This window comes from Chelonia mydas, chromosome 2 (assembly GCF_015237465.2).
Source record: "Chelonia mydas isolate rCheMyd1 chromosome 2, rCheMyd1.pri.v2, whole genome shotgun sequence".
In the NCBI taxonomy this organism is placed as follows: Eukaryota; Metazoa; Chordata; order Testudines; family Cheloniidae; genus Chelonia; species Chelonia mydas.
In genome coordinates this window covers 179,576,274-179,589,753 of record NC_057850.1, presented here as the reverse complement: position 1 = coordinate 179,589,753, position 13,480 = coordinate 179,576,274, and the positions used below count along the sequence as shown (strand labels likewise).

The following is a 13,480-nucleotide window of genomic DNA, read 5'->3' as shown; positions in this document are numbered from 1 at the left end:
GTCCTAAAAAGGACTATTAAACAGGATTTACATTCTGCCTTGGTGAGACTGCAGGTAGAAACACTAGCTCTAGAAAAGTCTGAACTGCCCCATTTTACATAATGAGTGTTGACTTTGTTACCTCATAATAACCATTTAAAACTTAAAATTAGCTATTTCACTGCTGGTAATCTTTGCTAGAGGTATCTAGATGGTACGCATCAGTGTGGCTAAATTAATTGAAAAAAATGTTTCACCGGAATAAGGTAAATTTTAAAATACAAATATAGAGAATGCTGTAACATGTACATGGTGTGTCCTCAATCCCCCTACCCCCCAAGTACTCTGGAAAGGAAGAAGACCATCTAAGAGCACTATAAACTTGCCAGAAGGAGGGGATGGAAAGAGGTACAGGAATTACAAGGTCTCTGCAGGAAAATTTTGAGGAGGAAAACTAAAGCTGTCAGGGTTGAGGTTGTTTGTTTTTTAAAAAACGACAAGATCGAAATATATAAATTTTATTTAGAAGTTATTCAAATACATAGTTTTTGAAGGAAGTAGTTTTCCGTATGTGCTTTGAGTTAATTCGCTTTAAAAATGCTGCAGATTTCTCCCAATTCCAGTTGCCCTAGTTTTATATCACCCCTTACATATTGTACTAGAGAGAATAATTAAACGGCTCCAATTATAATAGATAAAGGCTTAAAAATTAAGTAGGCCCTACCTATAGGAGATGTGTTTTGCGTGAACCATTTCCTATTCTGCTCTAATATCCTCAACTATTTTTTTAATTAAAAGGGTGAGATGCAGAGCAAAACAGATTTTTTCAAAGTTTTTGAAAATTAAAGCTTTGAAATAAACATGGATGTTTTAAGGCTAGAAAAGATGCTAAATAAGGCGAGGCAGAAATTAAAAAATTTTCTCCCCATATAATTTGGCCTAAATTTTCAGAAGTGACTAGTACTTCTCAATGCCCAACTAGACTCACCTTAATGTGGCCTGATTTTCAGAGGATGAGTGTTCAGCGCAATGAAAAGGCAGACTAGAAAACTGACAGCAGAAACAAGGATTTGCCAGAATATTTTAGAAACCTCTAGTTCGGTCAGGTTCCACTGTGTTTAAAAAAAAAAAAAAACACTTAGGAATAAGAAAGATGCTGACTACTCTTATATTCTAGCCCTGTGCTCTTTGCAACATTTCTAGAAGAGAGGTTTCTCAGCACATGCCATTCTGTCCCACCTGCCTTTCTCTCAACATACATACTGGTAAGTGTTCTTCTTGCTACACAACTTGTATATTTACCCTCTGAATGAGAAAGTTAAGGACTTGAGAATAGGGGAAATTTTTCAAACAAAGCCACAGAATTAACTGAGGGATTTCCCCCCTATTTTTATCCTTTTTATTTATTTAAATACAATTCCTGTGCAACTTAGTGTTTCCATAGATAGGAATAAGTAGAATTTGTGATAAAGAATTAAGCGTTTAATTCACTCATCAAGAAATCTTGTATTTAAAACATTATATATACACACCAAAATCAATAATTTTGAATTAGTCTAATTCCGCAAAGATTGTTTACACTTTTATAGTATTCTGAATAATTTCCCTCACTGTATCATGAAATACAAATGTTTTAAGTCTGGAGCTATGGGAACTTGTCAGAATATATTTTCCTTTTTCTTCCAGTTACTTTGCTACTCAGGGTATAATTATTAATTACACATAAAAAATTAGAAAAAGGAAGAAGTTACATTCATATTAATATTTGTAAATGGATATGATTATTTGTTCAATAATTATTTCTAACTAAAATTTTAGCTCACTAAGTCTTCATACTCCCTTTGGTCTCGTTTACACCACACTTTTTTCCTTCAAGTTCTTACACTGTTGCTAGCCCCTGTGCAGCTACATTGCTGGCAGCAATTGTAGGTGCCCTAGTATAGTCAAGGTGCCAGAGGCAACCAGCATTCCAATCATCATGAGATTGATCCTTGTTCCATTAGAGTCAATGGGAGTTTTCTTCTAACTTGTACTCGAGCAGAATCAAACCTGATGTCATCCAGACAGGATGGTTAAAATGCCAGCCACCTTGGAGCCTTTTACAACATTAGTGCTTCCAGCATTGCTAACACTGAGGGAGCTGCAGCAGTGGTAGCAATGGAAGGATATTTTAGGGAAAAAACTAGTGTGTAAGCACAATTAACATGTGTGGGGCGGGGTGGCGGCGGAGAGTGAGGTAGGGAACATCATGTTTATAAAAGAACTGAACTGAAGTGGGAATTTACTGATTTATTTCCATTATCTGCAATATATTTTTTAGAAAGTGGGCTGGGGCTGGTCCTTAGCAACATAGCTATGTCCCATAAATATACTGTAGTACAAGCATGAAGAAGAGATTATTATACCCCTCTTTCACATAAAGTGAAATATGTTGTCTGGGAACTGACTTCTCTCCAAATGAAATAACTTCTAGGCTATGTCCATTTTTGATGTGCATTCCCATTGGATGCTTTTAAAAATTACAATAAAATCTTCAAATATATGTAAAGCTACATAAATCTTTAATGTAAAATATTTACAACCAGAAATAAAATATCATTAAACTGTACAGCATCCAAATTTTACAGAAAGCAGTAAATCAGATTAAGGACTTACTAAAGTCACTGCTGTTTAAGAAAGAATATCAGGATACAGTAAGATAAGAGATAACTGCACTTGTGCTCTAGGATTACGTATGTATTAATACAATAATATTTTTAAAAGTAAGGAAAAGCATAAATTGTTACATATATTTCAAATATATTTAGTTAGATTTAAAGGTAAATTTCCATATTCCCCAAACCAATTGTGCATGCACTTATTTTATACTCAGAGTTCATACATTCTGGCATGTGACAACTGACAAAAGTTAACACTGAAGTATCTTGTAAGCAAGATGGAATTCCATTAAGAAATCCCATTGATCAGCAGATACATTTCCCCTTATATTTTAATTCTTGTGTGTGGCACAACAAAAGTAAAGTATAATAAAATACATTAGAGTGGACAAGTGTGTTTTCTCACAAATCTGATTATGTTTTTAGATAGTCCTCAATGCCCTAGGTCTGTTAGTACAATATGTTTGACCTATTATCTGAGGAAAATCAGAGTGTGGCTTTAATCTCCTCCCCACTTTCACAGATCTAATTTTATCTGTGAATGAATTTTTATCCATATCCCAATTTTTCTGTTCAAATCTGAGCAAGGCAGCCCAGTGCCTTTGAAATGACAAAAACTACTGCACTAATTAGCAGCCAACATTGTGACAAAATCTTGACGAAACCACTGAAGTACAAACTAGGAAGAAGGGTGTGTACCACCCTAAATTGATGATGTAGTACACAACAAGTATATTAGCTACATACTAAAAGCCCTAATCTGGTTACCAGCAGATAAAGACAGCTGTATTATCCTCTTCAAGCAACAGCTCACAAGAAATCCAGTACCAAAAACAGTTCTTGACTTACTCTCCTCAGCAGCCTCAGAACCTGATTTGCAAAGCAATCATGCACCTACAATCACCTAAATATGTGAAATGCCTTCAGAAATAAGACACAATGTTATTGTCATGTTGGCACTCTTTCCATACACTGAAAATTGAAACATTTATGTTGTCTGAGATACACTGTAATTTTTTTTTTAGATTTGCATACAAACAAAACACTGGAGAGCTTGAGACAACTGACTTGAAAATAAACAAAAACCCCTAACTCTCCCCCACATCCATTATGGTGATTAAAACTGTAAATGTAAATAAGATTATAGCTCAAAATTTAGTAATCACATATTTTAAACATACCTTTCTGTTTGTATTCTGGGCAAAACTGCAGAATTGCCAAAAACCTACTACAATAAGCCAGACTGCCCACCAAAGATTCATTTCTGAAATACCAGTATCCCACATAAAATTTGTAAGATAATCACCTTATCTTTACAATATATCTATAGCTGAACTTTAATATCAGATATCGCAGGGTTTGCTTTTAATCCAATTTGAAGCTGATTTAACAGTACAAATTCAGGAAAGTGAATTTAATAAATATTCTCTGTATTTGTAGAACAGTTTCCAGAATTTTAACATAGGTCTTCACAAATTTCAAATAAACAAAATCAATATTCTGACTGACTTAGTGAAATATATTTCCTTCTCTTTCTTGCAAAAGAAAAAAAGTTTATATTCTGTAGCATGAGGATTTAAAACCAGGATTACATTTAGTTTCTTAAAAATATATTCGAAGTGTTTACTAGCAAATAGGCACAAGTTATCTAGAACACACAAAACCAACATGGCAAAATCTAAATTTAAATTATTAAAAAGGATCAAGTTTACTGCAGTTACTAATGTTTTCTTTATCCTAATCATTCCACTATGCAATATCAGAAGACTGAATTCCTCATAAATGTATCAAGCAGTATATTTAAGCAAGACAAACTGGTACATAATCATCCTACACATTGTTAATTGTATCTGACATTATTGTTCAAAGCTCCTACACAGAATGTCAGCTGCCTGCTTGAACAGTACTTTGTTCTTAGTTCTTGTGTTAATGACGAATGAATTTATACAGAAAAGAGCTCCACAACAACCCCCAACTCTATAAACCTGCATTCATCATAGAGCTGCAAAAATCCTGTAGCCTTGTTGAGGGAATATGGTTATTTGTTAACATGCTCCGGCTTGTGCCCTTGAACTGTAAGTTACCACAAACCATTTTTATAATATGCATGAGAGATACCTTACATGAAAAACAAATATAATTAAAGGTACATCATATAAAAACCTGAGTGAAACTGTTTACAATCTGCTGAGTTCCATAAATAAAACCATGATCTTTTTCTGAAGAAAATAATGGAGCTTGCCGGTGTTACAGAAAAGAAGTAAAACAACAGTGTTTAAAGGTCAAAATCAATTTGAATCAATGGTGTGGGGACGGAGGGAGAGGAAGTGTCCCTCATGCTCAAGAAAAAAAAAAATCTAACAAGTGTAACTGGAATAGTTTTTCTTTTATGTTAATAAGTAATAGACAATATTTCTAGAAATATAATACAGCCATTTTAACTGCTATTCTGATTGCAACACTGTACTAGCTGAAAAGGTGAATATCAAAAAGCTCAAATTCTACAGAAAACTTTCAGGGTGACTTAGAAAAGGAGAACATCTCTTTCAGGATTCACGTGTAGACTTTTAGCAAGGTTAAAGTATAAGCTTGTCCTCTAAGACGATTTTTTAAAAGTATAATATGCATATTCACAAACAGAACCACATAAATATTTAAATTAAATTACATTTGAGTATTGAGATATAAAAATTTATTGTAAGTCAGATAAGCCTTTTAAAAGTCTGTCTGAACAATCAGAAGAAGGTTACCAAGGCAATTCAGTTATACAAGCACCTGAGGAAAAACTGCAAAAGTAAACAAAGTCAAGCAATGCCACATTTTTATCCACATGCACTATATCTAATCAAAGTATAACCAACTTATTGCATCTATCTTGTAATACTGGTCCATTCATAATGGTTTATGTAACAATGCTATTATAGCTGAAGAAAATACAGCAGCACTTGCCACTTATTTCCTGTATTTATATTTTAGCTCTAAAAGTAAACCATTGGTTTGGTTACGTTTTTTTCTTCTCCTTTTACATGTTTTTTATTAACACAGTAGATTCAGCAGATGGCACCCAGTTCTGTTAAGATAAACACTTAGGTAGTAGCATTTTTTCTATTTGTTGGACAGAAGTGTCAACACAAAATGCACATGGGAAACATTTAACCTATTTAAAATAACTATTCCAATTACAGAAAATGCCACAAAAGTCCAAAGACCTGATTTTAAAATAAAAATTTACCAAAATATTTTATTAAGGTTAAAATTTTTAGTGTCTAAAGAAACCCTTTAGGTGTTTGTATTATCCTGCATGATGGGACTTCAGCTGATGCTAAGCACATCAGGATAAGATGTCAACCTGCATACTGAAGACTTTGATGCACTTAATATGGTCAAACCTTGCTTCAAAAGAATCGGTTTTTGCTCCAGAAGCTGTCTTCTCACTATAAAGCATTTGGACATTTCCCCATCATTTACATACACACAACACATCCTCTTCAGCCCCATTCCCCCCAACCACCACACAAAATAATGACATACTTAAGTATTTGGCTTGCAAATCAAATTGCTATTCTCTATTTTATCAGTTTAAATACACTAAAAATGGCAAAGCTACAAAAAAAAAAAAAACAATTAGTCCACAGAAAACATACATTATTATTTGTCCAAAATATTTTAAAGATTAAAAGGTGGTTTCAGCTAACACAAGCGTACACAAAAAGTGGACATGTATAACCATAAAATCTTACTCACCATCCCCAACAGCCATTATACAATTTAGATGCTACTGGGAGCTTTCTGAATGAACCAACAGATCAAGTAACAGCAACTATATGAGTGACTGTAGGTGCCTGCGCCACCCTCAATCCAGTGCAGCATAAAGACAGAGTACTGTGTGACCCTGTCAGATCTGCAGTTCTATGCTGCAATAGCCAACAGCTGCTACACCATTTCAAAATACAAGTCCTACCTCTTGCAGAAAACCGCTTTCAAACTAGCATATCCAGTGTCATTCTATCTTAAACAATAATGGTGCACAGACTGGTAGATTTCGGTTCTTTTTTTCCTCCACTATACGAAGGGTCTGGCCTGTTTTTTATTTAAATAAATCTCTTATAGCCAATGAACGTTGTCCCATAGAAAGCATTTAATGCAATCATCAAAACACAAGGCATGTGTTCAGTAATCACCTTCTGCATCTACTCCCTAAAGATGCCTTTGCAGTCAGTGACCATCACATGATCTGATGGATTATCTGATTTGCATCTTTTAAAAGGCATTCTTATGCCTTTATAATTATCTTTTACTATTTACAAATAGAAAACAAGAAGCACACAAATAATATTCCAAATCTTCTCAATTAACCTCTTATTGTGTAAAAATATTTTGGTTGCTGTAAACAAATCACGTCAAAGGCAGTTTGTCAAAGGCTTTTCTGTGTGCACAAAAGCTGTGTCACATTAAGCAAGAATTGCTTCTGGTAGAGACAGACAGAAATTCAATTAACCATGCAGCTGCAGAGAGTCTGTAATATACCTTTTGTCAAAAAGAAACAAAACAGTTTTATTTTCCAGTACCATACAGACAGACAAGTGCTCCCTAGCAGAAAAGATCAAAAATGCATGCAAATCTGCCTCCATGCAGGAAGAACATAGCTATTTGTTTCCTTATTTACAAGAACGCCACTTCATGCTACTCAACTACATACAAAGAAAAAACAATCCGATTTTTATATAAAATTTGTGCCCAAAAAAGTCATACAAGGTTCTTCTAATTTGATATTGAAGTCCCTTTATTAAAATAGGCATTTTTAAGATGACAACTTGCAAACTTTTTTTTTTTTTTTTTTTTTTTTAAAGCAAACTGCTTTAAGAGATATATGCACAATAATCTAATTTGGGGCATTCAAATCTACTTGAAACTTAAGAAAATCTTTCCCTTTCTTTTCAAATGAGACCTGCAACAGATTGCTCGCTCCCACTTGATACATATAGACTGCAACGGTGTCGTATCTACCAAAGAAGTCTACTGGAAAAGTGAGTTATTTCCACTTATTTTCCTTAGTTATTTTTTAATATTCTTACATTCCATATTACATAATAAAAGAATATAATTATAAAGAGTGTAATATTGTAAAAATGTAATAAATGTGTAAGTAGTTAAAGGTACACTACCTATATTTTTTTAAACAAAAACTGACCCCAGCAAACACCCAATTTGTTTCCTATGGCATGGTAGACAAACCTAAAAGAAGAGGTGCTTCAAGTGTAATATGCATTTAACTGTGGAATAATTTTAAATATCTCAAATATGAAGGGAGGGGCACTGATTTGCTGAGGACAGTTCTGAACAATTTTAATTAAAATTACATCAGTGAGAGGTGCAGGTATTCAGCAACTCTGGAAGAAAATAGTTCAGGCCAAGGGTCTTTTTTTATATTTTGTCACGGGGTTACATTAACCTTTCTCAGCTAATGTCTTGCTGATCAATAGTTTTTGATGCCTAAAACTATTAGCTAGCTAGGACAACAATGAAAACTAAAAATCACGTGACTACCTCTTGGCCACTTGGATTGTGTTTGCTAGTCATAAAATGAATGTAATAATTTATATCACACATATAGCCACGACAGTCTCAGCAAATGCCTATATTTCCCAAACCTTTATATAAATGCATTTTGTACCACATTTGAGAGCTTTGCGAATATCAGTAACATCAATGCTTCCACAGCAACTATACTTACAGGGAGACAATAGCAGAGAGAAACACAGGAAAAGATTAAAAATAATCAAAATAAGTGGCAAAACGAATATATTTGTGATGTGAGATACTATAAAGTTTTTATTGACACTTGCTTGGAAAAACCTATATAACTCATCCATCGCCTCTCCACTCATCTCTGTCCTAAAATTGTAATACAGAAAGCTTTAACACACCACCTCATACTATCACATTTTATTTTTATAAAATGGGCATTATGAGTGGAGACATCCTATTAAGTGGGATAACTGCAAAGATTGTGTCTAGACAGCCAATTCAGATTACCCTCAAATCTTTTCGCCCACTGAAGAGGAGAAAGAATAGAGAACGTTAAGTTGGGGTTTGTTTGTTTTTTTAAATTACTTTTACTTTAAATTCCCTCTTCTCAGCATTTACATTTCCCAACTAGAAGTCTGTCAGATCCTCAAAGAAATCATATTTACAAACCTCAGCCAGCAGAACAAGTGTTCTAACAGCTCTAGTGTTGGCTGTCGCTCCTGTTTCCATGGAAATGGTCAATTATTCACTGAAAATGGGGAGGTGCTTTAAATCACCTTCTCCAGCTTGAAGCGATACAACATTGATTTCCATGGGAATGAAGGAGAGTAAAAGCTGGCAGTAAACCTATGAGTTGGTATAACTGACAAAAATTTATACCACCATAGTATTAAGCACAAAACTGCAATATTAATACTACAAATGTAAACAAAAACCCAAATCACAAAGGTAAAGGTTTTCATAGTAGCTAATTCATCCATATTATATATGCTGCAGAAAAGATGCCTATTTCTATCACCTACCAAATAGCTGACTGATAGAAGATAGGAAAGAAACCACTGAATGACTACAGCACTACTGGAGGCATAGCCAGGAAAAGAAAAGCTCAGTTGAAGACAGAATGAATGGTACAACATCAGTTAAGGTTGGAGACAAGTGGGATCAAGACCCTTGATAAAAACAAAAACACTATATATCCCTGCCTCGGCTCTCTTGCTAGTCTATGCAAGACCTTTCATTCTTCCCTTCCTTCCCTTGGCTTTTGAGACTCCGTTCCTTTACCCCAATTATTGTTGCTTCACTGCCCATTTCAGTGGGTCCTCCTCAGCTCTCTCACCTCACGAGGATCCCACATAATTCTGTCCGTGGTCCACTCCTCTTCTCCTGCTACATCCTTTCCCTTAGTGATTTCACCTCGTCACATGTCTGATTGTTGCCTTTACGTCATTAAACTTGTCATCATCCTCCTAACTCTCTCTGTCCAAAATCCCGTCTTGGCTTCTATATAATTCTTCTGAATCATAGCATCAATTTAAAGTTGACAAAACCAGAACTTCATTTAACCACAAAACCCGCTGTGCCTCTCTTTACCATTGACTTCACCACAACACCCATCCTTGAAGTAGAAAAGATGTGGATTGAAATTATATAGGTTATTCAGTGCAAGGGCGTGTGAGAACACTTATGCTGGAATCAGAGTGGCTCGTGTCAACACAGACTTGTACTGAAATAACTATGTAATTTCACACCTTTTGTTATTCTGGTGCAAATTTTTGTGTAGACCAGGCCTCAGATTACTTTTTTAGGCTAGCATTTGGGTTAGGGTGGTTGAAACTGATGCTATCAGATTTTTGCTTTGTTTTTTGTTCTTTTTTTGGAAGGATGGGGAAACAACGTGATAGGGCAGGAGATGAAAGAGAGTTCACATCCACAGCAAAATTATTTTATGTCAGCTCTAACTCTGTTTCTTCTTATTCAATGCAACAGAGATGTTATTTGGTAGAAACACAGCCCATAAGGTTTTAAAAGGGAAAAGACTGGGGTTATTTATTTGGCTTGTTTATGGTTTGATAAAGAAGGCCTGTAACATTTTTGAAAAAAAGTTCAGAGGTTCTTAAAGCAAATTTAATTCTACTTTGTTCTTTGAGATGTGGTGTTCATGTCCATTCCAATACCCACCCTTCTACCCCCCTGTTGGACCAGCCAGCAAGAAGGAACTGAGGGGATGGCGGGTTGACAGGGCCCTATATCCAGCGCCATAAAGGCGCAACCCCAAGGGGTGCCTGAGCCAATGGATAGTGCTAGGGGAAAAACTTTCTGGCTGCTGTGCACGTGGTGCATGCATACCTAATTGGAATGTACATGAACACCACATGAACACTAGAAGAACAGTTACGAGAAGGTAAGTAACCGTTTTTTAATGCTTATGCACCTTGGTGAAGGATTTTGAGATCCTATGGATGGCAAATGCTATATGAGTGCAAATTATTACATTCCTTTCAACTCTGTCATCATGGAGGCAAAATCTCTGCATTAAATATGTACTTCAGCATATTTCTGGTCATGCCCAAAAGTTTTCTTCTCAGTTTAGCAGGATTCAGTACTCTGCCGGATAAGGTCTGAGCTTAACCTAGTCCTTATAGAACACCGTGTACAGAAGCTCAGAAGTTAGTGCCTTGAGCTCCAACACTCTGCTGACTGATGTTATCACTACCAGGAATGTCATCTTGTATGAGAGATACAGCAAGGAACATGGCTCCAGCGGTTCAAAGGGCAGCCCCATCAGTCTGGAAAGGACCACGTTAAGGTCCCAGGCTGGGACAGGCTGTTGTGCATGAGAGTAGAGTCTGTCAAGACCCGTTAGGAAACGACTCACCATCGGGTTGACAAAGTCCGATCGACCCTGCACGCCTGAATGGAAGGCCGAGATAGCGGGCAGGTGTACCTTTAATGATGACAGGGTAAGCCCTTTCTGTTTGAGGTGGAGAATGTAATCTAATATGACAGGTATAGATGCTAGAGTTGGAGATGGAAGGTATTGTGAAGACCAAACTGAGAATCTCTTCCACTTGGCCAGGTTTCCTACTACCAAGGAGGACTTGTTTGGCTGGGTCCGAACATGCAAGCTCCGTCGGATTCAGCAATGGAGCTTCCAAGCCATTAGGTGCAGCAATTCAAGGTTCAGGTGCTGCAGACAGCCATGATCCTGACTTATCAAATCCGGGAAGAACGGCAAGGTGATTGGGGCTTCCATGGACATTTCCAGGAGAGACGTATACCAGTGCTGATGGGCCCAGGATGGAGCTATTAATATCACCGAAGCCTTGTCCCTCCAAACCTTGAGGAGCTCTTTGCGAACCAGAAATTGGGGAGGAAACGTGTACAAAAGATGTCCCTTCCAGAGAAGGAGGAACGTGTCCACGATGGAGCTTGGGCTGTGATTCAAGAAGGAGCAAAACTTCAGGCACTTCCTGTTGCGTTGCATGGCAAACAAGTCTATCTGGGGAAACCCCCACTCTTGGAAGACAGTGTTCACGACATCCGGGCATAAGGACAGATTCGTGGCCATGAAAGGACCTGTTGAGACAGTCCGCCAACTCGTTCTGTATTTCGGGGAGGTACAATGCCTCCAGGTGTATTGAGTGAGTTATGCAAAAGTCCCACAGTCTGAGGGCTTCCTAGCACAGGGGAGAGGAGCGTGCATCCCAGCCTGTTTATATAAAAAATTGCTCTTGTATTGTTTGTCATAACCAATACACACTTCCCTTCCAGATGAACTTGGAATGTTTGGCATGCTAGGTGGACCGCTCTCAGCTCCCTGATGTTGATGTGAAGTGAGAGCTCTGCCTGAGACCAGAGGCCCTGTGTCCTGAGGTCTCCCAAGAGTGCATCCCACCCCAACGCTGACACGTCCATCACCAGTGAGAGGGCTGGTTGTGGTCTGGTGAAGGGAACCCAGGCGCACATGGCCTGTGATTCAAGCCACTGCAGGAGGGAGTCGAGGACAGGACGTGGTAGAGTGACAACCTTGTCTAGACCATCCCGAACCAGGCAATACACCGAGGCCAGCCACGCCTGAAGAGGCCAGAATCTCAGCCTGGCGTGTTCTACTACATAGCTATAAGCAGCCATGTGACCCAGAAACTTTAGGCAATTCCTTCCTGTGGTGGTAGAGAATTGCCTGAGGCTTTGAATGATGTCACCCAGGGATGGGAATTACAATTCCGGGAGGTACCCCCCAGCCTGTGTAAAGTCCAATACGGCCCCTATAAACTCTATCTGCTGCACAGGGTATAGGGTTGATTTTTGTACATTCAGAAGGCGGCACAAGTCATCGAAAGTAGCCCTTATGAAGGTGACTTGTGCCTGCACTTATGCCCTGGAGCGGCCCTTGATTAACCAGTCATTGAGGTACGGAAGATTTCCACACAACGCTTGTACAGGAACACAGCCACAACTGCCATGCACTTGGCAAATACTTGAGGAGCCACCAACAGGCTGAAAGGGATGACTGTGAACTGGTAATGATTGTGGTTCACCATGAACCTGAGGTACCTTCTGTGGGACGGCATGATTGAAATATGAAAGTAAGCATCCTTCAAGCCGAGGGCAGCATACCAGTCCCTAGATCCAAGGAAGGGATAATGGAGACCAAAGAAACCATGCGGAACTTCAGTTTCTCCATGAACCTGTTGAGATGTCGCACGTCTAGGATGGGCCTGAGGCTGCCTTTGGCTTTCGGTATTAAGAAAAACTGGGAATAGAAGCCCTTGCCCCTTAGCGCCTGAGGAAACTCTGCCACTGCCCCCAGCATTGGAAGTGAGTGCACCTCCTGCACAAGGAGTTGCTCATGAGAAGGGTCCCTGAAGAGGGACGGGGAAGTGGGGGTGGAAGGGCAGAAGGGTAGAGAACTGGAGGGACTATTCCCTTTCTACCGTGCAGAGTACCCAGCGATCTCATGTAATACGGGCCCATGCAGGGTAGAAAGGGGACAGCTGGCACGAAAAGGTAAGGCGGGATGGATCCAGTATCCAGACTGGCGCGTCGCCCCGGGCACATCTTCAAAAGTACTGCTTCTGGCCAGAGGACTGCTTTGTCTGACCAGAGCCCTGGCCTGACAAAGGATGAGGCTTCCTTCTATTGTTTCTATTCCGCCTGTGGAAGAAGTCTTGCCTATTTTGCTGCTGGTAAAAATGAGGCAGGGACTGCGGCTTAAAGTGTTTCCTTTGATTAGCCAGAGTATGAAGGCCGAGGAACATGAGGGTGACCCAAGTCCTTCAGGTTATGGAGCCAGGAGTCTGTTTTCTCTGAAATCA

General features: G+C 38.3%; 1 protein-coding gene across 45 annotated transcripts in view; it reads right to left on the bottom strand.

The window, feature by feature from the left end:
* Window positions 1–13,480, bottom strand: part of CLASP2 (cytoplasmic linker associated protein 2) — a 273,178-nt gene that overhangs the window by 197,017 nt on the left and 62,681 nt on the right. For 11 of the 45 annotated variants that reach the window (XM_037890174.2, XM_043540707.1, XM_043540704.1 and 8 more), the window contains exon 1: window positions 6,381–6,745. The exons of the other annotated variants lie outside the window; for them this stretch is intronic. In XM_037890174.2, coding sequence (XP_037746102.1) covers window positions 6,381–6,396 — 16 coding nt within the window. In that variant the 5' untranslated portion in view covers window positions 6,397–6,745. Of the gene's footprint in view, window positions 1–6,380; window positions 6,746–13,480 lie in introns of those variants that run through there. 45 annotated transcript variants of the gene reach the window in all.